The sequence below is a fragment of the Schistocerca americana genome, chromosome X (assembly GCF_021461395.2).
Source record: "Schistocerca americana isolate TAMUIC-IGC-003095 chromosome X, iqSchAmer2.1, whole genome shotgun sequence".
In the NCBI taxonomy this organism is placed as follows: domain Eukaryota; kingdom Metazoa; phylum Arthropoda; class Insecta; order Orthoptera; family Acrididae; genus Schistocerca; species Schistocerca americana.
Genome location: NC_060130.1, coordinates 699,602,014 through 699,629,036, shown reverse-complemented (window position 1 = coordinate 699,629,036; position 27,023 = coordinate 699,602,014). Strand labels below are relative to the sequence as shown.

At 43.6% G+C, this 27,023-nt stretch overlaps 1 protein-coding gene across 1 annotated transcript in view; it reads right to left on the bottom strand.

Moving 5' to 3' along the window:
- LOC124556259 overlaps positions 1-27,023 on the bottom strand; it is a 462,906-nt gene that overhangs the window by 54,672 nt on the left and 381,211 nt on the right. Inside the window, exon 14 of the mRNA XM_047130246.1 lies at positions 15,535-15,829. Coding sequence (XP_046986202.1) covers positions 15,535-15,829 — 295 coding nt within the window. The remainder of the gene's footprint in view (positions 1-15,534; positions 15,830-27,023) is intronic.

The following is a 27,023-nucleotide window of genomic DNA, read 5'->3' as shown; positions in this document are numbered from 1 at the left end:
TTACACACATCCATGCCTGAGGCAGGATTCGAACCTGCGATCGTAGCTGTCGCTCGTCTCCAGACTGTAGCGCCTAGAACCGCACGGCTACCACTGAATTCTTTAACAAAATGATGTCGAAAGATGCCCAAGGTACTCATCGCAGTGGTTTGACAGGCATGCATGGTATCACGAATTTTCGACCAAGAGCGGATGATGAAGACAATATGATACGACGGGCCGCGACATTCATCTACAAAATGCGGCTAACAGGAGATGTTATTGTCTGCAAAATTGCTTTTCTAAGTTTGCATGGAGTTAATTGCGACAGACTGAGAAGACTGTAAAACAACTTATCTCGTTGCGGGAGCCCTCCAACACATAATCGTGGTAAATATTACAACCGACCACGCCAAGCACCAGAACAGATTGTGAAGGTTATTGAGGCCCATATCATGTACTTCCTGCCCAGAAATCCCATTACTCACCCAGAGATAATTCCAATAGGCGCTGTTAGCCAGAAGACCTCACAGTCAAGAACCTGCATGACGATGACCTTAACGCCTGCCGAATAAATGTGTCCTACAAACTTTACTGGCAGATTTACAAAACTTTCAGCAGCCACTTCAGATGTCCCAGATTTGATACTTGCAAAGAAAGCGATTCACTTCTGCAAAAAATGAACGGAAGTAAAAAAGATACGGAGAGAAAAGCTTTTAAGTTACAGGAAGCTGTTCATCTCAGATAAGTGGAGGCTTTCTTGGATGAAAGCCAGACAGGTAAATGTTAACTGCATCTCGATTAATTTTATGAAGAATTTAGCTATTCTTCATTTACCAACAGGTGTTATCTACTATTTGCGTCAGTTGTGCTATTATGTCTTTGGGGTACACGATTTGGGAACAGAAAATGTCAGTATATATTTGGAAGATGAGAGCAGGCAGCGTCTCCAATGAAGTTATCTCAATACTGCTACATTTAATAAGCAGCATCCGACACTCAGTGTTAACGAAGGAGTTGGTTTTTATAAGTGACAGTCGTACTGGGTAAAACAAAAATAAAGAATGGTTTACTACCTCTTGTATTTGTTGTACATTCTCAAAAATTTTTAAAGAGTTACATTCCAAACGACCAGGGTTTTTCACTTATTTCTCCACAACGCAGGTAGATTACCACCGCCAGTCTTCCAGAAATCAGGGATGAAAGAATTATCAAGGCCAGAAAGCGACCATCTCCATTTTTGTGGAGATATTCACCCACTATGAGTTCAAGAGTTTTAAAAAAAAGCAACTGCCAAATTTGTTTTTAAAAACCCCAAAGCCAGAATCCAGGCTTCAGGATGTTTGATCTATGAAGTTTGACTTCAAAAACAAAGCTATATATTTGCGAGACGCGTACCGTCACATCATCACAACTCCGTAGTTCAAAACTGCCCACACAATGAAGTACCAGGAGCTTTCACATTCCATCCTGGAGTGAAACCTGCGAAGGCTAAAGACGTATTAAAACTTTCGGAATACCTCGGTAATCATGTAAGCAAAGAGAACTACTCAAGGCTCTTTGGCACAGCTGTATCTGCGGATTCATCTACAACCAGTTGTGACTATAAAACAGACAATGATGACAATAGTGATGGAGGTGAAGATTAATGTTTGGAGATGTTATTGTATGCTGTATATCACATTTATCGTCCTATATCTTTAATAAATAAATGTTTAACTAATACGAGTCGTAAGAGGTTCAAATGGCTCTGAGCACTATGGGACTTAACATCTATGGTCATCAGTCCCCTAGAACTTAGAACTACTTAAACCTAACTAACCTAAGGACATCACACAACACCCAGCTATTACGAGGCAGAGAAAATCCCTGACCCCGCCAGGAATCGAACCCGGGAACCCGGGCGTGGGAAGCGAGAACGCTACCGCACGACCACGAGATGCGGGCACGAGTCGTAAGATATGACTTCAGTATACAATAACATTTACATGGTATGTAGATATAATGCTATTATGCATTGTATTAGTGGAGTTGTTATTGAATTCTGCAAAAACCTCCAAGAGTTCAATCGATTTTCCATCTCCATACCCACAGATTTTACAGACATCAAAAAAAGTTTTGCGTCACCTCGGTTCCGAGAGTTCCGGAACCTCTACAGAAAACTGAAATAGAGATCAACATAAACATCATTTCCGCCCTTTTCATTGTTCATGAAAACCACACAATGCATGTTGTTCCACCATACAGCGAGACCTTCAGAGGTGGTGGTCCAGATTGCTGTACACACCAGTACCTCTAATACCCAGTAGCACGTCCTCTTGCATTGATGCATGCCTATATTCAACGTGGCACACTATCTACAAGTTCATCAGGGCACTGTTGGTCCAGATTGTCCCATTCCTCAACGGCGATTTGGCGTACATCCCTCCGAGTGGCTGGTGTGTCACGTCGTCCATAAACAGCTCTTTTAAATCTATCCCAGACATGTTCGACAGGGTTCATGCCTGGAGAACATGCTGGTGACTCTAGTCGAGCGATGTCGTTATCCTGAAGGAAGTCATTCACAAGATGTGCACGATGGGGGCGTGAATTGTTGTCCATGAAGACGAATGCCTCGACAATATGCTGCCGATATGGTTGCACTATCGGTCGGAGGATGCCATTCACGTATCGTACAGCCGCTACGGCGCCTTCCATGACCACCAGCGGCGTACGTCAGCCCCACATATTGCCAACCCAAAACAGCAGGGAACCTCCACCTAGCTGCACTCGCTGGAGAGTGTGTCTACAACGTTCACCCTGACCGAGTTACCTCCAAACACGTCTCCGACGATTGTCCGGTCGAAGGCATATGCGACACTCATCGGTGAAGAGAACGTGATGCCAATCCTGAGCTGTCCATTCGGCATGTTGTTGGGCCCATCTGTAAAGCGCTGCATGGTATCGTGGTTGCAAAGATGGACCTCGCCATGGACGTCGGGAGTCAAGTTGGGCATCATCCAGCCTATTGCGCACAGTTTGAGTCGTAAGACGACGTCCTGTGGCTGCACGAAAAGCGTTATTCAACGTGGTGGCGTTACTGGCAGGGTTCTTCCAAGCCATAATCCGTAGGTATCGGTTATCCACTGCAGTAGTAGTCCTTGGGCGGCCTGAGTGAGGCATGTCATCTACGGTTTCTGTCTCTCTGTATCCCCTCCATGTCGGAACAACATCGCTTTGGTTCACTCCGAGACGCCTGGACACTTCTCTTGTTGAGAGCCCTTCCTTGCACAAAGTAACAATGCGGACGCGATCGAACAGCGGTATTGACTGTCTAGGCATGGTTGAACTACAGACAACACGAGCCGTGTACCGCCTTCCTGGTGGAATGACTGGGACTGATCGGCTGTCGCACCCCTTCCGTCTAATAGGCGCTGCTCATGCATGGTTGTTTACATTTTTGGGTGGGTTTAGTGACATCACTGAAGTGTCAGAGGGACTGTGTTTGTGATACAGTATCCACAGTCAATATCTATCTTCAGGAGTTCTGGGAACCGGGGTGATGCAAAACTTTTTTTGATTTGTGTAATTTGATATTACTTAACTACTTCTGATAACATTGCAGATTGCTACAGAATATTTAGACAAAAGAAAAACAAGTTAGGTACTTATGGGATGAACGTAAGTGGTTTTTTTCGTTTTCCCAACATTGTGATTTTTTAACTAGTGGGCTTTTTGATAGAAACCCCTGAATTGTGATATAAATAATCTCTTCAGTCAATGGCGAATGTAATGGCCTTTAAAAATTCTATCAAATTTCCCTTCTTTTCGTAATACTGGCTGAACATGTAAGCTATTAACATTCATACAGCTGCTTTTTCCAGAGGTATCTGTATTCTTCCTATAGACAACATATATGTTTCCCCTAGATATGCATTATTGTTCATGTTTAGTATTGTCGTCAAGCCTGGTGAACAGCGTCAGATGTTCATTGATCATACCCGTATGAGACAGCGTTATCAGCACCTGACAGAGCTTGGAAAGGGCTTCATTGTCGGTCTCCATTTGGCTGACTGGTCGAATCGTGGAATTTTCAGATTCGTGGACCAGTCGGATGTGACAATGGCCCGATGTTGGACTACATGGGAACGTGAGAGCAGACATATACGTCGTTAAAGTTCCGGTCGACCACGTCTGACCATTACGAGGGAGGATCGCCGTATTGTACACCAAGCACATACTAACCTCTTGGTATCTTCGCTTGCCGTCCGAGAACAAGTAATGGACTCCGTGCAACATTTCGTGTCATCCTGCACCATTGGTCGTAGACCAGCAGCGGCCGGACTTTCTGCCCCATGTACAGGTTGCTGTTAACACTACAATACAAACAGCTGCGTTTCGGATGGTGCCCTGACCGGGAAGCGTGGACTGCTGATAAATGACGTCGCACTGTGATGAATCGCAGTTCTGCACCAATCTGGATGACCATCCACGGCGAGTATGGCGGGGATCTGTGGAGAGGTCCCACTCTTTCAAAGTGTTGGAGACGCACATCGGCATTACTCCTGGCATTATAATGTGGGGACCCATCGGGTGTGACTTCAGTTGACTGCCGTTAAGGATTGAGGGAAGTCTGACGACACAACGGTACGTCATTGACATCCCGCTTTCTTATGTGTTACATCTCATGCGAAAGTATTATGGTGTCATTTTTCGCCGGCTGGAGTGGCCGAGCAGTTCTAGGCGCTACAGTCTGGAACCACGCGACCGCTACGGTCGCAGGTTGGAATCCTGCCTCGGGCATGGATGTGTGTGATGTCCTTAGGTTAGTTAGGTTTAAGTAGTTCTAAGTTCTAGGGGACTGATGACCTCAGAAGTTAAGACCCATAGTGCTCAGAGCCATTGGAACCATTTTTTTGTCATTTTTCAAGAGGACAATCCTCACTCACACGTAACATGTGTCTTTACGAATTGTTTGCGTGATGTTGAGGTACTCCTGTCGTCAAGAAGATCCGTAGAACTTTCCCCGGTTTGACCACGCGTGGTAGCAGTTCGAACGTCATGTCTGTCCCAGTTGCGCCAAGCTGGGGTGCCCTATCAGCATGACGTGACATTTTCGTATGACAACACGAAATTCCACACATGATAGCAATCAGTTTCATGTTCAAAGCAGATATATCATAAGTTGTAGATATTGTAATTTCTTGAAAACTACAGATGCATACAGAGACTATATTTATTTGGTGAAGAGCCGCGCGGGATTAGCCGAGCGGTCTAGGGCGCTGCAGTCATGGACTGTGCGGCTGGTCCCGGCGGAGGTTCGAGTCCTCCTTCGGGCATGGGTGTGTGTGTTTGTCCTTAGGATAACTTAGGTTAAGTAGTGTGTAAGCTTAGGAACTGATGACCTTAGCAGTTAAGTCTCATAAGATTTCACACACATTATTTGGTGAAGACTTTATAACAATTCGTTTTGGTGAAAACAGAATAATGATCTCTTAAACAGTCCAGGCAGTATGTGAGATCAACAGCTCAGCAGAATGACCTGTACACTACACAGAAAACGGTCCCAGAGGCAGATTTTAGTCTAAAAGATGGCAAATATGCACCAAAAAGCGGGAAGACCAGCTTGTGCCACTGTGAAAACGTTTAATTTGTAGGAACTTTTCCGAATATAATTTCCTACAATGAAAGTGAAATATAATGTTACTCTTTCTGAAGAGTGATGAGTAGTGAAAGCCAGGTTTCTAAGCAATCGTCCTAGAATGCAAGTGATAGTCAGTTCATCATAAAGTTTTTTGAAGATGCTTAGATCGCGGTTGTAGGAACGGCCGGTTTGTTAATAGATCTGATTTATTTTCGGATCACATTACAATGGTGTTCCATATGTGGACAAGAGTATTGTCAAGCAGCTTCATAAAAGGTCCAGTTGCTATAACAGTACTGGAAGATCACTATTGTCCGAAACCCCACTTCATTTTGATAGGGATCATACTTATTGGTCCAAGTCAAAATATGAAAAGCAGAGTCAATTAAACTGGCCAGGGGAGTACGTGAAACTCATCTCGGTGCTCTTCGAACCATGCACGTACATTGCGACTTGTGTGACACGTTGCATTCTCCGGCTGGTAATTGCCGACGTGCCGAGGAGAAAAATAAAATAAATAAATAAAATAAAAGCATGATGTAGCGGCGGACATGATCACCAACGATAGATGCATACTTGTGTTGATCCGTTGTTCGTTCCAGAATGACGAGCTGGCCCATGGAATGCCACGAAAGCATTCCCCAGACCCTAGTGCATGGAGGGTGTTTGCTTTCAGACGTTACACGCCGTACACGTCAACTGGCATCTGTCCATTGGAACATAAAACGTGATTCACCTGAAAAGGTCTCTGTCGTCACACAGTGGACGCCCAGTTGCGTTATTGACGTGTAAATTCCAGCGTTATTTGCCGATGAGTAGCACTGAGCATGTGTGTATGAACCAGGCGCCTGTATTCGCCAGTACACATCTTCGCAGCCGTCATACCACCCCCCCCCCCCCCCTCATCTATGGCCCATGGTGCGATAGCGGCATTGTCATGTGTGGTATACGAGCTTTAACCACGGAGGCACGCGAACAGTTTAGCCGCTTCGGAAATAGTCCCATCCTTGCCCGAAAGCCACAGACCATGCCCTCTTGGACGTCAGATAGATCGCTCCGTTTCCACATTACGACAACCACTGCTCGGTTTTCCGCGTCCCCTGTTGCGCTTTATGCACTTAAAGAGCCAAAGAAACAGGTACTCCTGCATAATATCGTGTAGGGCCCCGGCGAGCACGCAAGAGTGCCGTAGCACGACATGGCATAGACTCGAATAATGTCTGAAGTAGTGCTGGAGAGAACTGACACCATGAATCCTGCAGGGCTGTCCATTAATCCGGAAGAGTAAGAGGGGTTGGAGATCTCTTCTGAACAGCACGTTGTACGGCATCCCAGATATGCTCAATAATATTCATGTTTAGGGGTTTGATGGCCAGAGAAAGTATTTAAACTTAAAAGAGTAATCTTGGAACGACTCTGTAGCAGTTTTGGACGTGTGGGGTGTCGCATTGGCCTGTTGGAATTTCCAAAGTGCAATGGACATGAATGGTTGTAGGTGATCAGACAGGATGCTTACGTACGTGTCACCTATCAGAGACGTATCTAGACGTATCTGGGGACCCATATCACTTCAATTGCACAAGCCCCACACCATTACAGAGCCTCCACCAGCTTGAACAGTCCCCTGCTGACATGCAGGGGCCATAGATTCGTGAGGTTGTCTCCATAACTGTACACGTCCATCCGCTCGATACAATTTGAAACTAGACTCGTCCGACCATTCACCATGTTTTCAGTCATCAACAGTCCAATGTCGATGTTAACGGGCCCAGGCGAGGCCTAAATCTTTTCTTCGTGCAGTCATCAAGGCTATACGAGTGTGCATTCTGTTCCTAAAGCCTATATCGATGCTGTTTCGCTGAATGGTTCACACAATGACACTTGTTGATGGCCCAGCACTGAAATCTGCAGCAATTTGCGGAAGGGTTGCACTTCTGTCACGTTGAACGATTCTCTTCGATCGTAGTTGGTCCCGTTCTTGTAGGATGTTTTCCCGGCCATATCAATGTCGGAGATTTGATGTTTTACCGGATTCCTGGCATTCACGGTACACGCGCGAAATGCTCGCATGGGAAAATCCCCACTTCATCGCTATCTCAGAGATATTGTCTCCCATCGCTCGTGCGCTGACTATAACACCACGTTCAAACTCACTTAAATTTTGATAACCTGCAACTGTAGCAGCAGCAACCGATCTACAAGTGCGTCGGGCACTTGTTGTCTTACATTGGCGTTGCCGACCGCAGCGGCGTATTCTGTCTGTTTTCATATCTCTGTATGTGAATACGCATGCGTATACCAGTTTCTTTGGCGCTTCAGTGTATATCCTCCACTGCTAGTGCTGCCGCAATCCATCTGTGAGTGGTTATTGCACTTTGACGTCGAAAATAGGCGGTGATCGCATTACTGTGACTGGACCATGTGTAAGGATGAAGAAAAATTGTCGCACTCGGGCTTCGCAGCGCGATTCGTCACATACTGGCAATACAAAAATGTCTGTCACAAAATTTCATATTGAGTGTATTCCGGACAGTAAATGGACGTTCAAAATTGGCAATCTGGCAACACTATAATCACACGTGCAGTAACTGACTCTGTCAGCAGATACAGCAGTGCTGTGCAATTAGTGTACAAGTATTTTGCGTTAGCATGCAGGAGGTTGAGGATTCGATTCTGGGTCGAGGCTTATTTGTTTTTATTTGCTAAAAGTAGTCTGCGTGGTACGGTATCTGGAGTCTTAAGCGTCATACAGCGATTACAGTGGGTCTTCTACAAAATATTTGCAGTTACACACTACGAACACAGAAGTGGCAGTACAATCGTTTTTATTGGTCAAGTTTTAAAGAAGCCTTTTGCACATCGTGTCCGCGAATTGTTTCGCACCACTGCGTCTACTAGATTCGAAACCTGTTTCCTGTGTACCCTCCCCGAATGGGCCCATCGAAATTATTTGCAAGGCCCTACGGGTCACGTAAGGTCCTAACGAAATATAATAGACCTAAACGTGTCAAGAATAATAGTTCGCATTAATCGATGGGACCATTGGGGGAGCGTACACACAAATCAAGTTTGGAATCTGGTAGACGCAGTGGTGCAAAACAATTAGTGTCCACGGCGTGCAAAATGTTTGTCTAAAAGCTTACCCAGTGAAAACGACTGTATTATCATTTCTGTGCTTGTAGTAGGTAACTGCATTTGCTTTGTAGAAGACTCACTGTAATTGCTATATAACGATTAAGATGCAGATATAGTGCCACAAAGACTACCTTTAGCAAATAAAAACAAATAAGCATCGACCCAGAATTGGACCCACGACCTACTGCATCCTAACCCTAAACGCTATCCACTATGTCAACTGAAGAGCACTACTATTCTCTCCTGACAGAGATAATTACAGCACATTTGATTACAGTATTGCCAGACTGCCAGTCGTTTGCGTCCATTTACTGCCCTAAATATGTGTAGGACGAAATTTTGTGAGAGACATTTTTGTATTGCTAGTATGTGAGGAAACGCGCTACGAAGTCCGCATCCGCGAATTTTTCTTCGCCCTGTATATCACTGGATACTACTGCATTTTTTACATTTAATCACCTTTAATTAAATTTAATATGTTGTGATGAGTCTCACTTTTCTCTTCAGCCGTGAAGTTGTCTTTCACTTGAATACAGCTGCACCAGCACTTACATGGTAATGTATTTTAATGCTACGGTGATCGAGTGGATAATTTTTCTGTGAAATTTGTTAATTTTTCTCGTACCACTTAAAATAACCTATCTTCGAGATAATAGTGAGGAAAAAGTGAATTACGACATTGTACAGCTACTATGGAAAATCAGGTTTATCGTTTACACAGTTGCGAAAAATTTATTGAAAAATTAAGTTGTGAAACCGCCATCCTCAGAAAGGGGAAAAAAACATGCCCGCTTTTTCTCGGCACAAAATACTGAATCGGCTCACATGTTTTACACATGGTACAAGGTATTTTTCTCAGCTGGAGTCTTCGGTAGGGCGTGTCGCAACTAACGTCCGCAATTGTTTACACCTGTTTATAGATCCAGTTAAACCAAGAGTTTGAATTACTCGTACCAGTGTTCCTATAGGTGCCGATGAGTTATTAACGTGAAAGAGAACAGTGGCGATTAGACTGAGGTACAACTTTTCTCGAAGGATGAGGTAGACTAGTACTTCGAGAAGATTCTAGAGGGTTTAGAGCAGCGGGATAACAGCCTTCTGACTAAGCACACAGAAAAAGAAGTTTGTTTTGAAAGACCACGCTTGTCGGTTTTGAACGCTGTAGATGGGAGGAACTGGTACAGTGCGAGTCCTCGATTATCCACCGCTGACTGTCATAGCAATGAAGTGTCGTATACAGTATGTGCTTCTCCGTATACAATCAGCACAGTGAGATAAGTCGACAGAGAAGCGTGACAGAATGGGAGAAAGGAACTACCGTGTTGGACTTACCCACGACCACATCGCGGATGAAGTTGCAAAATTTGTTGGTAATTCACTGGGTACTGTCCGATCTGTCTTATAGGAATAGTGTACCACTTGCAGTCATGTAACACGGCGTACGAGCAGTGGTCGTAAAAAGACCTTGGCAAGTGTCAGTGAATGCAGGTCTATCTCAGTCAGATCCCGAGCGAACATTGCAAAGCTAACGGCATGGAATGGACATTTAGGGTCGAGCATCTCGCATTAGGCCATTGGCACGGCGGCATACGCAGCTGCATATATTCAACGGGCCAAAGATATTTTTCTTGCCAAATGACCAAAGTCGTCTAGTGCGTCGAAGGCTCGATGAGGAGCTTATCCCGCAGCATGAGGACGGTACAGTTCATGCTGGAGGAGGTCCTGTGACATTCATGACGCGTTTTTGGGACCATGACTTGGAGCCACTCATCCATTTTACCATCAATATGAATCGGGATGGTTATTTCGACATTTTCTGTGACCAAGTGCTGTCCCTCCCACATCTTCATGATGAGTATACTGTGGACACTACGGTCCACCAAGAGGACAACAGCTATCTTCACAAGGCTGCGCGTATACTTTCAGGATTTGATGAACAGTCAGGCATCCTATAGTACCTCGACTGTCTTGCTAAATCACCTAATCGTATTGCTACAGAACATTTCTGGGACTACTTTGAACCGTGGTTAATACTGAACAGTCACTGTCCCACAATTGGATAACTCCATAGCAGTGAGTGGCTTCAGCTGGACAAGGCATACCTGAATAATCTTGTGGGCTCTCTTCCTAGCCGAATTGAGGCCATTATCAACGCTTGCGGCGGTATTAGCGTCATGTCTCCTGCACGTGACTACTTTCTAGACCGGTTTGTTTATTCACGTAGTTAATAAGTCTTCAGAGTGTATACAGCAGCCTCGAGGACTCTCCCCTCTCATGTTGACCTTCTTCAGGATTCACCAATGAGAATTTTGCTGCAGCACGAAAACAAGTGAAGGAAGATTTACGCGTATCACGTCGCAAGATGGAAGATCAGGACATTCAGTCCGCAATATCACATAAACATCAGTAAGGTTTATTCATTGTTAAGTAGAACACTGCTGTGAACTCACAAGTTCATTAAGACCCACATATGTAATCAGGCAAGCGACGTAGGGTGAGGTGTAAAAGCGTAGCACCACAACAGTACGAGTACGAGTACGTTGTTTGCTATCTGTCATCCATTACTTGGAGTGTTGTGCATGTAAATAGGCTTACACCGGGTGTTTCAGAAATAAGTACAGAATTTTTGTGGGATGAGAGGGTGTATACAGGCAATCATATTGGGCATACGAACGTGGGGTCGCTACGCATATTTCCGACTTAGGCCGACACCCCCGGGATAACAAGGCCGTCCAGCAGTGTTAGTGACGTCACACTAAGCGGCCCATAGCCGACGCAGCAGTCCACGGACACCTCCGTACAGACGCGCCTGATGCTAACGATCTTCTGTCCGTCATACAGAAAGGAGCCAACTATAATTCGAACCAAAGACCAAATTATATGTATTCTTGCAAACAGCATAAAGGTTCATAACGAAATACCGATTACATATACGGGCAGGAATAGGTTCTAGAACTCCTCTGAAAAGTGTTTATCTTCAGTACCAGAATGAACATCAAATTGTCAGGTTCTCTAAGTAGAAAAGCACTTTGTTAGTAACAGACAGCAATAATGAGACTTGCAGTTGGTAATTTCTACGTGGAAATGCTGTAGAGAGATTGAAAATGGTAAGTAAAGAGAGCCTCAGCCTTTTGCTCACATTATTACATGTAATGCACTTGGTTGTTTTTCATTTCCTTACCTTTCATAACATTTTAATATTGTTTCAAGAAGTGTATCTTCAATAGCAGAGTGAACTTCAAATTGTCAGGCTTTTCTTAAAGGAAAGAGCAGTCCCTTAGTATCACAGTGCAAGACAGAATCTTGTGTTCAGTGATGTCTATGTTAAAAGGAGAATATTTGATATCTATCTTTTGTTTCCATTCTTTATTACTGGGGATACACTTGTAAAAATTCTTGAAAAGAGCTGTCACCATGAACATGTGAGTAAATTCACAATAGTCATGTTTTTTATGAGATAAAGCGAACTCTTGTTACCTTATTGTAAACGAAAGTTGTGAGGGTTTTGCTATGTATGACAGTGTTTAAGATAATTTACTTTCAATGTAATAGCTTGAAAATGTTAAGTCCTGCTGTCAGTTGGCATTTGTCACCACCTGTATGCGAGTTTTAAAGCTAAATAGTGTTCTGGCAATTATAAAATAGTGGCAAAGTTCCTCAATCGATTAAACTTATTCCTCCCCGTATATGTAATCGGTATTTCGTTATGAACCTTTATGCTGTTTACAAGAATATGTATAATTTGGCCTTTGGTTCGAATTATAGTTGGCTCCTTTCTGTATGACGGACAGAAGATTGTTAGCATCAGGCGCGTCTGTACGGAGGTGTCCGTGGACTGCTGCGTCAGCTATGGGCCGCTTAGTGTGACGTCACTAACACTGCTGGACGGCCTTGTTATCCCGGGGGTGTCGCTTAGGCGACCACAAAAAGACATCGTCCACCTGGTGGTGCGATAACCGGCGGTACGCCTTCGTAAGTTTGGATGTCTAGGGCAATTTATTTTTCGTTGGTCGCCTCGCCTTAGCGAGGAAACATTACTGGTTTCCTTTGTCCTCATTCGATGCTGTGTTTGTGTACTTCGCTTCCACTTCAATGTAATTCGTAATCTAGTGTGGCACCAAAGGTAAGGTAGTGTGTTATGAATCAATGGTGTGCACTTGCAAGTTCAAAAAGATTGTTTACTCTTTGTTGTTATGCGTAGAACATGGAACATTTCACGTAGAATGAACTTGTAGATATGCACTTAGCCCTTGGTGCTGCAGGAACTATGGAAGCAGCACGGCGTTTGTACGCAGAACATTATTCAAACCAAAGACTACCAGAATATTTGCTGCTGTGGATCGTCGTCTCCGTGAAAGGGGCACGTTACAGGAAGATTTCAATACTCGAAATGTTCGACAACAACCCTTCAGAGAGTGTGAGTTCCCTTGATCATGTTCTAAATGCTACTTCTAGCGTGTTTGGAGAACTCTGTGTGATGGTCACCGTCATCCCTACAAGTTGTGTAAGGTACAGCATCCTCTACCCACTGATTTTCCAGTTCGGAGCGACTCTGCAGTATGGTTCTCACAGCAAAGAATTCTAAATCCCTACTTCACAAACATCGTTCTGTGGACTGATGAATCGACTATCACCCGTGAAGAAATGTTCAACAGTCGCAACTCCCATGTATGGTCTCGTGAAAATCCTCGGGGCACGGCTGCCCTCCATTTTACTGGCCTGCAAGATCTCACACCACTTGATTTTTATCTTTGGAGCCACGTGAAGGCTCTTGCGTATGAAACTTTCGTAAACACTGTGGAAGAACTCGTAGCTCCAACTGCTGTTGCTGCAGGAGACGGCCGAGATCAATCCAACGAAACATTACCCAATGTCCATCGCTCTGTGGTTCGACAGCTTGATTTATGCCATCAAGTCAGTGGTGCCCGGTTTGAGTATTTACTACAGTAATCAAAAAGTACAGTGATGTTCCTTCCAGGCAAAGCGAATGGGCTTTGGCTTTGTCCAGCGCCCTAACTATGAGTCAGAGATGCCTCGTTCGTATACTTCAAATGACTGCCTATATCCAGCCTATGTTCTCACAAAAAATCTGTGCTTATTTGAGAAACACCCAGTATTTCAAGAGTCTTGCTGAAATGTAACAGCTCACGAAGCTACGTTGTCCAGTATATTTTTTTAGACTTTTACAGAGAAAACTCAGTAATAATATGATTGTCGTTTGAAGGAGGGCCTCAGTAATGTGAATAATTCGTGATGTTTTCACCAGGTATTGATGAATAGCTTGCAGACAGCTTAATCCACAGTGATCAGTATCAGTAAACTCGAGAACCGTCATGTGTGGCTCAAATGGCTCTGGGCACTATGGGACTTAAGATCTTAGGTCATCAGTCCCCTAGAACTTAGAACTACTTAAACCTAACTAACCTAAGGACATCACACACATCCATGCCCGAGGCGGGATTCGAACCTGCGACCGTAGCAGTCCCGCGGTTCCGGACTGCAGCGCTAGAACCGCACGACCACCGCGGCCGGCCCGTCATGTGTGGCATACTGTAAACAGCTAACCGTTCTGTAACATTTACATTCATTAGACAACGTAAGAAATGTGGTGTATGTGTACCATAAACCTTAAGTGAAAGATAACGCAAATCAGCTGATGGCCGGTTGTGCCTCCGTAGTCACCCTTCATCACTTATCTCTGATCAGCAGCTACCATTTCTGATCACCATTCATAATGAATGGTGGCTTCAGTTCAACTAAAAACAGAATGGAATGACAGACAATTAACAAAAAAATCAAGTCAGTTTCAAATCTTTATTTGTGCAAAGGAGATAATGTTAAGCGTCTGGTAGGATAAATAAGATGCCGGGTACAAGAAATTGCTTGCCGCGCTTATCGCCGCAACTGCTGACTGTTACTATCATGAGCTTTACCACCCTGCTGTCATAAACAAAGGAAAACGACAGTAAAGACTACAAGAAGTGTTGCTGCACCACCAGTGTGTACGCTTGCTCTTAGCTAACTTGACATAAACAACTATCCAGATGCACTCTGGGAATTCACCACTCCGTAGCAGAGGCTGTGGACACACTTTCGTACTCTGGCACTTTATGCAGAGGGAACCGGATCGAATTCAAGTGATGGAAGAAATTTTCAGTGCCAATGCTCTGAATTAAATTCCATACTTCTCTGCAGTCTCACTTTAAATGGCAATTAGTCAACCAGAGTGGGATTCTAAGTTCGAAGCACCCTTTAGAGCCATTCGAGCAGACTACAATATGTGCCGTGTACTCAACATCATCAACAACACAAACGCGACTTTAAACTCTGCACGGACTAGCCGCAGTCACGCACGTTCAACAGATACCTTTAAACAACACCATTCTCTTTCTTAACGAATCAGTGGTGTAATTGTGCGCTAATAAATAAAACGGACCCTATCATTCTAAATCTCTCAGCTAACATTGCCACATGACTTCAAATTTATTAGGAAGTTATTTCGTGTTCCTCACATTGTTGCAAACTTGCGCCTTTCAGTCTGTATGTATTAACTTTTGAGAGAATTCTTTGGACCATGAGAACACTTGTCAAATTTGGAATGTTACCTTCTTGAATTTCAAATCCACATGTTTCTAAAACGTTGAGTGTCAGTTGTAGATAATGGAGCAGAATATATCACTAAGTAAACACTGTGTGCTATTTTATCAAATTAAAATTTCATCATAATCATTATGTTAGATAACGCCTATAACATTTGGTAATCTAGAGGATATAAGTGCTACACATCATTTACTTACTGTTCGTTTCCCAATAGGCACATATCTGCTTTGTGTCTCCGAAGATATTGGGTACACTGTAAGTCAGGACTTCACTGAGGTTCCCAACGCTTACATTGGAGATGGTTACTGACATCACTGGCTCTTCTGTCGCGAATCTCAATTTGGGTGTTGTTTCATTACTAGAAACGTTGTAAAACCCCAGAGGTCGAAAAAATTTACCATTCTTGTAACAGACAAATCGAGCTCTGACTCTACTGCGCATATAGCGAGCGGCCACCAACACAGCTTCTGTTGGGACGTGCAGGAATATTTCCTAAAAAAGAAAACACATATCAGTCAGGGCATTTGCAATAACACATCAATCGCAAACAAACACTGATATCACTACGACCATACTCGCTGCTTGAAGTATATTTGAATAGAGTAGATTAGTATCATAGCTTAAAGTTGGATGGATATTGCTGAGAAGAGTGCTGTCTTATCTTACAGTGAAGTGCATCAAATTTTCATAAGAACACTTGAAGAAGGTTACTTACACACAATGTGCGCTAGAGTAGATAACATTTCTTGTTTGTTAATTGTACAAAATAATTTGAGTATTCATTACAGTTTAAAACACTGGGATGGATCCTGACTGAAACCTGTGTATTTTTCACTGCAAATGGTCTTCGCGATCGGACAATCTAGAACGTATAACGCACAGAATTACAGCTTCAGAACGGAGCGTTTCATTTAGAGTATGGTCCTTAAGAAATAACTGTTTTTTTTGCGGTGTTAAGTTTGTCACATTGATATTGAGCAAGTATGTAGTACGCCCAACAATTATTTGTATATTTAAAGTGAAAACTTCACTGTATGATGAAAATCTAGTTATCTACGAAGTACATCGTGTTCCGTGATGACAATGCTTCAGTTCACATTGCTAACTCTGATGTTGTGTGGATGACCTTGAAACTTATCCTCGTAGCTGTTCAATAACCAGAAGTGAATATTATCGAGCATTTGTGGCAGATTAAAAAGCAGAAAATCTGCTACAAATTTCCTCCCAATCGCCAATGACATAGTTAAATGTGGTCATGGTTGAAACGGCTGTAAGCACTATGGGACTTAACATCTGAGGTCATCAGTCCCTTAGACTTAGAACTACTTAAACCTAACTAACTTAAGGACATCACACACACCCATGCCCGAGGCAGGATTCGAAACTGCGACCGTAGCAGCAGTGCGGTTCCCGACTGCAGAGCCTAGAGCCGCTAGGCCACAGCGGCCGGCTAAATGTGGTCATGGATAAAAACAGACGTACTCATTCGGAAAATAAAATCATGAGCCATCCGCATACATTTCGTAACGAACCGCACAATTGTATAGTGTCAAACGTGTATGCACAGTTGCAATCATTCTTTTACAGAGGTCTGCGTTATTTTGACAGAAACTGTTTTAACGGGCACGTAAGAACTTTCAGATGCTGTGCCAAGCGCGTACATTGCTACTGTGCAAATAAAGTTGGTATCCATCCCAAATGGTGATGAGAAATATTCACGCGTAGTATGACAATGTCTCAGTTATAATGGATCCACAGTAACTAAAATTTTGGCTACACCAATTCGCGCCCCAAATCTAGCTGCGTCAGGATGAGTAACAGCGCCACAGAGAACTGATGCAACAAAACCAAAAACTTTAGCAACAAATGGAACAACTGCAACGATATCTACAGCAACTGATAAAGACAAATCGGCTTTGCCAGCTTCTCCAATTTCTTTCGCCAGTTTTGCAGTAACAAATGGAAACTGAGAAGCACATCAGCATTGGTTAATACTATACTTCCAGCAATGTGAAATTTGTAAATCTTTTGTAAAGCGAGGATTGTTTTTATCCTCTACTAGCTGGCAAAGCTTTCTATTACAAACGAAACAAAAAAAAAAAAAATCATCTCCATGTATTCGAGGAAACGTCTTTGACATTATGAAACAGTTGTACAAAAAATATGCATAATGTACAAATGTATAAGTACAGTATCCAAATTAAGGAACATAGTATGAAATATACAAATTATCTGTAACGTTTATTTAATGATTTTGTAAATATCTCTATGACAACGCCTCTTCATAGCTCTATAGACGGCTATTGTTTTCGCCTACAGCCATCTGCGCCCTCGCAGTTGAAAGGTGTGAAATGCGCTGTCAGTTGTCAGGGATTTCCTTACGTTGCCTCGACTGTAGGAATGTCTTGTTAGTAAGGAATAAATGTATTAAAGCATCATACATAAAGCAGGTTTTTTCACGAGACTCAATTTTTGTAACGTACCTCCTTATCTATGTGTCATACAATAACGTATTTGTGTAGGTACATTCAGCGTCATATGTGGATACCGTCTGCGAAAGATGTTGCTAATAGAATTGTTGGCAAATAAGCAATACATTCAAACGTGACGCATGATACGGCAGTTTTTCACGCATGTCAGTTTTTATGACATCATATCTCCTGATCTACGTTTCATACAAGGATATAATTTCATAGATACATTCATCGGCATATACAGATACTTTCTGTAAAATGTGTTGCGAAGAGAGTTAGTGGCATAGTAGCAATAAATTCAAACGTCATCCATGATGCAGCAGTTTCTCACGTACCTCATTGTTCATGACGTCATTCTCCCGAACTATGAGACATATGTGGTTCTTTTCCCAACAGCGATTGTTGACAAACAGCAAGTGATATGTGTATCAAGTATGGTTAAAATAGGTGGAGCGGTTTACGAGGAAATGTGGAACACAACTATGGACATTCATACATCCATTTTTAAAATATGGACGGATTCCAAAGATTATGACGAAATTTCCGGTTTATAGTCTACTATTACAATGTGAAGTCTCATATAGTGACCACTTGCTTTACGTTTCATCAGAAAATATCAGAACATGGATAGTCAGCTGACAATTGCCTATTTAAAAAACCTTAGTCGACGTTCTCACTTTCAGCGCCAAAATGAATAGTGCAATTAATCTTCCGGCACAAGAGATGTAGCCATTCACTTAGCTCCGCAGGCAGAGAGAGCAACCATGGGCTAGATGTACGAGTCGTGATTTGAGGACGTGCTGGAAATAGTGTAATAGCGGCACAACAGGTTATCGATGAAGACGTGGATACAGCCAACAGACAACAGAATCGTAAAATTCATGTTAGTCATTAACCATTCTCGTATTTATCATCTGCTCCTCAGAATTACTCGAAAACACTATCGCGAGCAAAACGATGTCGCCAAAGGAACCAAGTAATCGCTCCTCCATATCGTTGTCATTAACAAGCAGTGTTAAAGAAGATTATTCTTAGCGTTATACGCAACCAAGTCATTCGTCTATCAAGTGCTACTGCGAACACAGTTGTAAGAATTGTACAGTGTTTAAAAATTTGTCGTCAGCTGAAGCATAATCAGCCATTTTAGCCAATGTCTCTCGCACATCAACTTCGTTCCCGTATCCAGCGAGGAAAATATAGCACCGATAAAAATGACTCTGGCGTTATTTCTGAGCAGCATTCCAAGAAACTTTGAAATGGATATAGGTGGCTCAGTGTATTTAACCAATAAAGACATACACAGTCATTAATTTCCCAACAATAAAATGAACTAACAGACAATTCGTCAAATATAATACTGAAAAACTGCCTTTTAAAGGCCAAAGTAAGGTGCCTTCCGTGTGTAGGAATATTAATGATTCAAAAAGGTTCAAATGGCTCTGAGCACTATGGGACTTAACATCTGAGGTCATCAGTCCCCTAGAACTTAGAACTACTTAAACCTAACTAACCTAAGGACATCACACACATCCATGCCCGAGGCAGGATTCGAACCTGCGACCGTAGCGGTCGCGCGGTTCCAGACTGAAGCGCCTTTAACCGCGTGGCCACACTGGCCGGCAATATTAATGGTAATCTGATTCTTCTAGTGGTAGCGTTTCTATCTAGATTACAATAATTTACAGTTTTCCGATTCCAAATCCGACATGTAATTAATCAAGTCTTGGGAACCATTCCGTTTTCTTTGATACAATGTGCAAATAATATATACCCCTGTCAGAACCCAGTCCAGGAAGCTGACATACCTAAACCCAGTCTCTCTCACGTTTTTTGCAGGCCTCATCCTGTTCATTTGTCACGGAGAGGATTGCTTTTATTCATACGGAAGAAATAAATTATTTTACTGCAAATATAGTTATTTTATTCGATATCGTCCAGAAAAAGACTTCAGTGTCTTTCCAAGTACGAGGTAATGCATTTTATTTCACTCAGAATAACACGTGTCTACTTTGAATTTATTTTTCATAAAGGAATTTTATTCCTTTATGAATCCGTAAGAACGACAGCATTTTTATTCGACAATTTTAACAGCAGGAGGTTACAGTTTATGTCTCAGAAGATTTTTTATTATTGCTGTAGTATACGGAAAAGCACATATATTAACAATGGCATTGGAGCCTAATTGAGGAACGCATGTTTCGTGAGAGGAAGGAATGGTTGTAGGCGAGGATGGAAACACAAGTAAAAAGTTGTTGAAGAAAGAAAAATGAGTGTATGTAGTGTACACCTGTGTCATGAGGCGAATTAATCCCAAGAACGTTATCAAAATGTTAGAGGCAAAGTTGGGACGTGCTGTGTAGTACAAATAAAGTTACACGATCATTATTCCACCATCAGACTTCAATCTGTGCTATATAGTAAACTTTCTGTACCGAAGTACAACCGACCGAGGTGGTGCAGTGGTTAGACGCTGGACTCGCATTCGGGAGGACGACGGTTCAATCCCGCGTCCGGCCATCCTGATTTAGGTTTTCCGTGATTTCCCTAAATCGCTCCAGGCAAATGCCGGGATGGTTCCTTTCAAAGGGCACGGCCGACTTCCTTCCCCGTCCTTCTCTAATCCGATGAGACCGATGACCTCGCTGTCTGGTCTCCTTCCCCAAAAAACAACCAACAACAACAACAACCGAAGTACAAGCCTATATTACAACATGCTTGGCAAAAGTAAGTAAAGCAAGTTATGACATTGACATGCGAGATCATCGTTTGAAATCGTAATTGTTGCAGCGTTGATATTGGAGTACTGGAATGCAGAAGACATGCTGAATATCAAAAAGTGACTTTATTCAGATGAGCATATGGTTCTCCTCCACTTAGTTTTGAACACTACTCTGAAATCCTGCACCTGCACTTCGAAGACTGAATGGATGTTAATACTTACAGGTATGTACAAAAAGGTCGTTGTTCAGATAGCGGAGCTATTTTAAGCGGAGGGAAACAGAGCAATAAGTCACAAGAATGAAATATGTGCAGTTTTGGTCATAGTATAACGACATTTTGTTCCTGCACATTACCAAAGTTCATTCAGATATCTCTTGTGATAAGACGTGTGTGTACTTTTGCGTTCGAATGGCTCGTACCACTGTTTCTGGAACGAGCGATTTACATTCTAAGCACATTTTAGAGCGGTTCTGGGCGTCCGAGGTCACGCACTTCTCTAGTAAGACGTAAATTGCTTCTGCAATACAAGGCATAGGGCGACCAATTTCCCACTTATCGACGCTGCAGCCAATAGTTATATCACGAAGGGAAGCGTAGATCGAAAAGAAATATTTAAGTGCATTATTAAGATGAATGGGCTGGTTGTTGATGGCGAGGTGGATGTCTCTGAGACAGAAACTATGTTTCCAGGTAGCAATAATTACATCAGGAGGCGAAGGTGTATCTGGAGGGATATTTGGGAAGCTTGGAGGATTGGTTGGAGAGCAAGAGAAGTAGAGTCGTTAACCTTAGGTTTATGAAGTAATGATTTTCAGAAGGCGCCCGTGCTGTATCCCCTGGCGACACAGTCACCAAACATACAGTTGTGTACTACGGGTTGCCGCCACTCTGCCCCGCTAACAACACTTCCTCCGGAGATTGGATGACAGTAATCAGTAGCAACACGTAAAGACACTGCGCTGTTTACAACCGAGCTTCCAGCAGCCACTACGTACTATATGGCAGCAGCCTTACCACCAGAGGCTTAACCATCGCCGCAAACAGCTCTGTCATCACGCACTATCACGTTTTCGTGAGTCATGTGCCTCCACCAGTATCCTTCCACCGGACGAGTATTTAGGTCGCCTCCCGACTTCCCTGCAGTCAGTTCGCACACCAGGCCTTACTGCGACAGCACATAATGGTTCCTCAGTCAGAGTTCTTCTACCGAGTGCTCTCTACTCTCCATGCTATACACAGGCTACATCTAGCAATCCATCAATTGGAGTCCTCCACGGCTCACCGTTTTGTGGAATTTTGTCTGACTTTTCACCGAGCTCACTCCATCACGGGACACTATCATCATGGACTTGATCCACATATAAACATCCTTACGCAATTTCAGTGATTACCCACTGAGGCATTTGAGTCCAATGTCAGTGATTACCTGCTATCACAATCGAGTGCGTAAGTGAGTACCCATCAGACTGAACTGAACAATGCCGACTCTGGCTCCACGAAACAATTATTGTATTTTAGTTTTTAGACTCCATAAAGTTCCACTGTTGTCGGCTACATGCTCACAGCAATCGCAACGTGTTGTTCCCCTCAGTGATGAATACTGCAGTTGTGATGAGGATCACCAATGCTCCATCATTTTGCCACTACAATGGTGAGGAAGATGGCTGTTTGCTACCTCCTTGCCTCATCACAATGGCAATGAGGATCAACGTTTGTTGCTTCTTTGGCCCACATTACAGCAGTGATGTGGAGCAAAGTTTGCACCCTCCTTGTGTCTACAATGATAATGAGGTTCCAAATTTGCTAAGTTAGTCACAGTCTGCAGCAGCAAGGATCGAACATTCAGTGTTCTCGTTACCACAAGAATAGCGACGAGGACACTTGGCTTGGGGATTCCATATTCAAATTGACTAGTGTCCAGTCTGTCAGTCTTTTTGTGCTTGCCTCCCATATCTATGCACTACTTAGGATTGTTGTTGATTTTTGCCTCATATGTGTCCTCTCAATGTTCACTGTCTCATTTCAGTTTTCTTCTTGATTCTTCTGGTGATCATCTCTATCCAATTTTTTCTGCAGTTCATTAATCCGGAGCAGGCCCTGTTACCCTGTCATATGTCCGTTTGCAGGCCCAATTCAATACTTGTTCTGATAATTCTCGTGTTCGTGCTCCAGTTCACACTCTCCGTTCCGAGGCATCATCCTTGATAGCGTGAATCATCCTTCGACACCTTACATATACTGTGACGTCCTCCACATCCCTCCTCAACATGTTACAAGCTCTGCGGCATCCTCCATGCCTCTCCTCGACATCTTCCATTCCTTCATTCTTATATACATGTTCAAAGCCTTCTGCGCTTCCACCACCTCACAGCCTTTCTCCGCCCTCTGGCCACAGCATGATTCCAAATTTCCATTATTCGATATCCTCACGCCATTTCCCTGTGTTTTTAATTGCTCCATCAGCACCTTCACGTCCAGCGGCACCGTCGCTCCTGCAGCACGTTCCCCTCCAGTGCTACCTTTCCATCCAGGCCCTCCTTTCTCTCCAGTGGCACCTTACCCTCTAGCGTCACCTTCACACCCAGCAACTCCTTTGCCACCAGCGGCCCCACCACCTCCAGTGCCACCACACCACCTCCAGTGGCACCATCACCTACAGCAACAGCTTCATCTCCAGTGGCACCTTCCATTCCAGTGGCACCTTCTTTCCACAGGCAGCATCGCCCCCAATGACACCATCACCTCCAGCAGCATCAACACCTCCAGTGGCACCACTACCTCCAGCAGCTCCATCACCTCTAGTGGCACAATTGACTCCAGTGTCACACTGCAGACGCTACATCCTTCTGGTCAGGTTCTTGCAGGCTGCCGACCTTCGGTTATGAGTGCACTGACCCATTCTTGTCAGGTCGCTTCTACAGCATTCTGCAGCATCCCACATGCTTTTCCTATTATCCCACTCTCCTTCCTCCTGGACAGGCCACCCATCTCATGATGTTGCACTGGTTCCAGATCAACACCAGCACCTTGACACACCAGGGCCTTGGATAATGGCGTCACAGTGCACCAAATATATGACGTACCAGAGCCATGAGGCACCAAAGCCACTACACAGCACCACTGAAAGACACCAGCGCTGTGGTGTACCGTTAGTTGTGGCCCCATCAGACTTGCCTTGGCCACTGCTCCCTGGTTCCAGAGCACATAATCCATTTGGCAGCCATGTCTTCTTTGAGATGACTATGCCATCTCTTACCTCAGAAGGGATGGGATGCTGTATTTCCTGATGGCACAGCCACAAATCATACAGCTGTGTACCATGTGTTGCCGCAGCTCTGGTCCGCTAATGACACTTCCTCTGGAGCCCAGACAAAAATAACCTGCATCAATACACAAATACGCCAAACTGTTTACAACAGAACCTCCAGCAGCTGTCACCATACCGTCCGACACCAGCCTAGCACCAGACGCAGAAGCATCGCCGCCAACAGTGCTGCTATCACGGCACTACCTTGCTTACCTGAGCCTCATAACAGTCCCAAGTTCAATATGATAACCCCACGAAGTATTTGCTTCATCAGTGACTAACAATGGTTATGAGCTAAGGATTCTCATTGAACAATAAGAGGATTTATCAATTCCGAGCAACAATTTCCCATACTTGGAATGAATATTCATGAAGAAAGATGGAAGCTCTACAGCAGCAGCATCGCAACTTACACATAATGTGTTCACTTTTCTGTTTCGAGAAATAAAATCTGAACTTAATGGCATCGGCTGCACAAGAATTACTGGAATCACATCGACCCTCAAAAAATGTTTCCACATAAATTTCAGCCTTGAATGGTCTGCAGAATGCAGGATGGTTCATAGATGGATCGATAAGTAACCATTTTAGTGTGTGTATCCCACTGAAAGTATATGTGGGGTTCTTTGAGGATAATAGACTCATCATCATGAGTCCTCACCAAGAATTGATCCTATTTCGAAGTGAAACCGATAATAATTAATACATTCAAAGAGAACAAGAGGAAAATACATTTGTGTTAGAGTAATTGGTATGGAATATGGCTCATATTTCTGTAACAGATGTGAAGTGTTTGAAATTTCTAAGTGTACTGAGTTACGGTATTCAACTACCGTTGTTTCCATTCGTGGGAATATCCAATTCTAGCGACGCCATCCGGGCAGACATGGGCTATTAAAACAGCAGCTCAACTAGAATTGCCTCGAGTCACGATTCTGGTGCTGTGTGGCATTTATGCTCCATGTCAACCTATATTGTATTAGATTTCATTGTAGAGTGTGGAAAATCTTATACTTCCCTACATCAACAAAAAGAATCAGTAGCAGTCTGCATCCCTTAAAGCGATAAATGGTCATGGAGCATGAGAACAGAGATGTGAGAAGGAGCTGTGTCATACTGGTGCAGACAGAGACTATTTTGATCCACAATGTGAGACTTGCTGACAAACACATAACTCTGTTTATTAATATTAGATGTTTAAATGTTTATATATGAATAGAACTAGGCTGTCGATATTATCCACACTAACAGCTACCTTAGCTATGAGCCGACAGGGGTGGCCGAGCGGTTCTAGGCGCTACAGTCTGGAACCGCGCGACTGCTACGGTCGCCGGTTCGAATCCTGCCTCGGGCATGGATGTGTGTGATGTCCTTAGGTTAGTTAGTTTAAGTAGTTCTAAGTTCGAGGGGACTGATGACCTCAGACGTTAAGTCCCATAGTGCTCAGAGCCACTTGAACCTAACTATGATTTCAGTAATTTAAAAATAAAGCTCACATTTTAATTAGAATTTTGTTGAGAATGTCTGACATTGAACGGTTAAATTAACTAATCAGAGACGTACTCTGTGCAAGCAGTTCATAAACGAGCTTTCATGCAGGGAGTATGAGGGATTTATGGGTTCTGATAGTATGCATTCAAAAGAAAACTTGAAATCTTGCTGGATACTTGATAGCTGGGACCCACGAACTTACATTCAATTATTGCCGTTTGACTGGCACTAAAGACTGTTTTTTCTTGAATTTTTCTTTTAAAAGCATGGTAGCTTTGCATTATTTCGAGATTTTTGTTAAACTAGCGTTGAGATTTCCCACTTGCCCATCCATTATACACAGACGATTGTATGCTCGTGTGCAGCCAAGACCAATGTAGAAGAAGACAACACACGAGGCAAGCAAACCTCTTAATGGTAAATTAACGTGGAACAACTTGTGCTTTAGAGTGTCCAATGCAGCAATGTGGCATGATAGGAATATGCCTTATTTCACTCTAATTAATTAAGTAGTGAGGAAGGAATAGGAACTACTATGAAACGAATCATGTATTCAAACTTCTCATCCTCAGTATGTTTTCCAAAAAGTGTAATATTATGAACATCACAGACCGTTTCTTTATACCATAATTTACAGTAACAAGTACGTACTTTTACAGTTACTGTATTGTTGGTGTCAAATGTCGAGGTGGTGGCTGGAACCTCTCAGTGAACCATTCATTCTGTTACAGAGATGGGATTGCAATAGGTGAGAGGCTGTTCCCCTTGATGATGCAGGTGGCAGTTGGAGCACCGGGTGCCGAGGTGAGCAGCTGCTGGCTGCGACAGCAGCTCACATTAGCAGTGATGGCCGTTGTCATCAGCGAAGAAAATCACAATGAATAACCTCATCACCGCCCCTTTCGGGGTGAAAGTGCTACTGTTGGGGAAGTGCAGGCCATCAGACTCTCAAGAATAGCCCTCCCCCCCCCCCCCCCCCCCTACAGATCAATCCCTGATTTTCAGATGTTCTTAGATGCTTGCCAACATTCTATACACAGTAAGTGGTGCCAAACACCTCGATCTTCAGCAGCTGTTAAGACCACTGCACTGACAGATGCAGCAGCCTGTCTCCTTCCAAGGACTCCGTCTTCAGAAACTGCAGGTGCCCACCCCATCTATACACACAAGTTGGTGCCTTCGCACCACTGGCTCATCTGCTGGCGACTGTCTTCTGCTATCTTATAGTGGGTTGCATGTTCGAGCCTGTTCTAAGGATGCAAAGCCTGTTTATTGCTGTACACTGATTCCTGAGGGCCGTCATCATCGCTGATCGCCGCCCAGTTCTGGCATGCACCTTATATCTTGGCCGTTCAGCATGTTATGGTTCAAACACCGTCCTTCCCAGTGCGGTACATTGCGACGATGAGTTAATCAGGCTGCCAGGAGCTGAGGCTGACACAATTCCGTTTAAGCTTTGCTGATGACAATGGCCATTGCTGCTAATGTGGGTTGTTCTCCCAGTTAGCAGTTGCAGACCTCGGCATCCAGTTCTCCATGGCCACACTGGGAAAGACAGTATTTAAACTGTAACATGCAGTATAGCCAAGGCTGAATGTGCGGCCTACATATGACGTCGTTTTACTGAGCGTTGATGGAGCCAGTTCATTGCAATCGATGGAGTCTTTGTGCAACACTCCTCCCTCCTTGAAGA